This window comes from Propithecus coquereli, unplaced genomic scaffold (genome assembly GCF_000956105.1).
Source record: "Propithecus coquereli isolate 6110/MARCELLA unplaced genomic scaffold, Pcoq_1.0 Scaffold464, whole genome shotgun sequence".
In the NCBI taxonomy this organism is placed as follows: domain Eukaryota; kingdom Metazoa; phylum Chordata; class Mammalia; order Primates; family Indriidae; genus Propithecus; species Propithecus coquereli.
Window position 1 is genome coordinate 291,910 of NW_012150441.1, and position 2,450 is coordinate 294,359.

At 33.8% G+C, this 2,450-nt stretch overlaps 1 protein-coding gene across 1 annotated transcript in view; it reads left to right on the forward strand.

The window, feature by feature from the left end:
- Window positions 1-2,450, forward strand: part of ST8SIA4 (ST8 alpha-N-acetyl-neuraminide alpha-2,8-sialyltransferase 4) — a 141,912-nt gene that overhangs the window by 62,305 nt on the left and 77,157 nt on the right. The window contains exon 4 of the mRNA XM_012655182.1: window positions 312-605. Within this exon, the coding sequence (XP_012510636.1) occupies window positions 312-605 (294 nt within the window). The remainder of the gene's footprint in view (window positions 1-311; window positions 606-2,450) is intronic.

Sequence of the window (2,450 nt, forward strand, 5' to 3'; positions counted from 1 at the left end):
CAGTTTACTTATTATAAATTCGCATTGTGTGGTTTTATGAAGATAACTACAAAGAGTGTTCTTAGACAAAGGTTGAATTAATCTAAGTGACAATTTGATCTCTATAGTAGGGGTGCACATCATTATTGAAAGCAATACTCCTGCATGTGCGTTGACTCAGTGAAAATATAATTTTAACTGGAAGATTATCTTTTTTTTTAACCTGGTTTTAAAAAAATGCTCATTCCCCATTTCTTTTTCATGCACACCATTTTATGAGTGAATGTTTCATATTTATTTTTCACTTATCCATTATTTTTTTTTCTCTTCAGGTGTAATCTAGCTCCTGTGGTGGAGTTTGCTGCAGATGTGGGAACTAAATCAGATTTTATTACCATGAATCCATCGGTTGTACAAAGAGCATTTGGAGGTTTTCGAAATGAGAGTGACAGAGAAAAATTTGTGCACAGACTTTCCATGCTGAATGACAGTGTCCTTTGGATTCCTGCTTTCATGGTCAAAGGAGGAGAGAAGCACGTGGAGTGGGTTAATGCGTTAATCCTTAAGAATAAACTGAAAGTGCGAACTGCCTATCCATCATTGAGACTTATTCATGCTGTCAGAGGGTAAGTGACTGGAAAGGGCCAGTCTGTCCTTGGCACAATGGAACACATATAACTAAACATTTTTCCTACACAGGAAGGAGGCTCGGTAAAATCGCCAAGCGGATATATGTTTCATTATTTATAATGGTTATTCTATTCACAAACTTCAATTTAGTTTATGTACCATATTGTTTTAACTCATTCTCTTTCTTGAAAAAGCAAATTGTTAAACTTGGCACTTACACACGTCTGCTCATGAACACACTACTGATTTTTATATTTTTTGTGCTAGAGAGTTATAAGAATTCATAGTAAAATTGATGAGTCTTGGGTAAGAGAACTACAACAGAAGTGCTAAATGGCTAGTGGGCAATATTGTATAAGCATAAATGCTGGATATATTTAAGGAGCAATTAAGTCCCATCTGCAGCCAAGAGGCCTACTAGTGAAAGAGAAGACTAGCTGAGAAAAAATGTCTTAATGCTTCCCCCCAAAGTCACAGATGCTGTTTTTATGAATTAAGTCAGTGTTTCCCTTTTATCAAGGAAAGCAAGCTCAGAAAAAAATATATAAGAAATAAACTCTTGCTTAAAAGTCGAAAATGACCAAAAGGCCAAATTCACTCATGCACATATACAGGAGCATAAAATAGATAATTTGCAGAAAATCAATTACGTATATTTATTGAATGTGTACTGAGTGTCAGATACTGCAGATACAAAAATGAAGAGCTGAGCACCATCTTTAAAAATGCATAGGCGTCATGGTGAAACCAGTGGGATATGAAGTTCACTATTGGCATAATAGTGGAGCATATTGTCAGGAGTGTATAATTTGTCCCTCAGGTTCACGAAGAAACTTGAAAAATGGATCTAACATTTGAATTGGACTTTAAAATGAAATAGCAATTGTCAGAGAGAAAAAAAAGAAAGAGAGTGAGAATAAGAAAGCCAAACAGAAGGAAATGCTATTGCATCATTAAAGGAAACTGGGACAAAGAAATGATTAAGTACACAGTAAAAGTATGGAATAAGGGAGTTTGTTGTGGAATATTAGAATACAAAACTGGAGAAGTAATTTGGGATCTGGTTGGGAAGCCAATCGGTTTTTCCTGTATAAATTACAGTTTGATGTCTGAATTCGAGCACAAATCTAACTACAGATATTTTTCTAAGAAGGACAAGGAATGTGCTAGAGGGACAAAAAACAATTAGGCTTTGATTAATTTACTCATCAGAAGATAACGATGTAGGACAGAGCAGTGGACATGGAAAGGAAGGGCAAGTTTAGGGGACAGATTAAATATAACAGATAGAAGTCCTAAAAGAAAAAAGTTTCCAAGCCCAGAGTTAAAAATAGTTTATTTCTTATACTGTGATAAGACTTGGCTAAAGTGTTTTTATTTTGTTTTGTTTTGTTTTGTTATTGAGATAATTTCCTGCAAAATTTATCATTTCCTGTTTAAACCTTGAAATAGTTTCTTGTATTGTATTATTTTGCACGCAATTAAATTGCATTCTTATAATTAGATCATGGCTATTCAACACTAATTCTCTTGGCATTTGACAGGAAGTTTCAACAAAATAAGATAAAACACATGAATTTGAAGAATAAGTAACTGTTGTATTTTTAAGTTCAAAATATTCCTAAATTACAACTTGACTCTTAAAAAGAATACATCTTAAGAGTTAACTTTACAGTGAATTGTGTTGAGAACTCGACCTTTTAGTGTTGAGTATCATCTGATTCTGAGAAAAACATAAGGAGATCACTTTCCGATCTTGAATACACACACATACATATGCACACACTCTCTCCAGTGATAGCTGATTAAAATTTAAAAACAAATACTTTGAAGTCAGTACT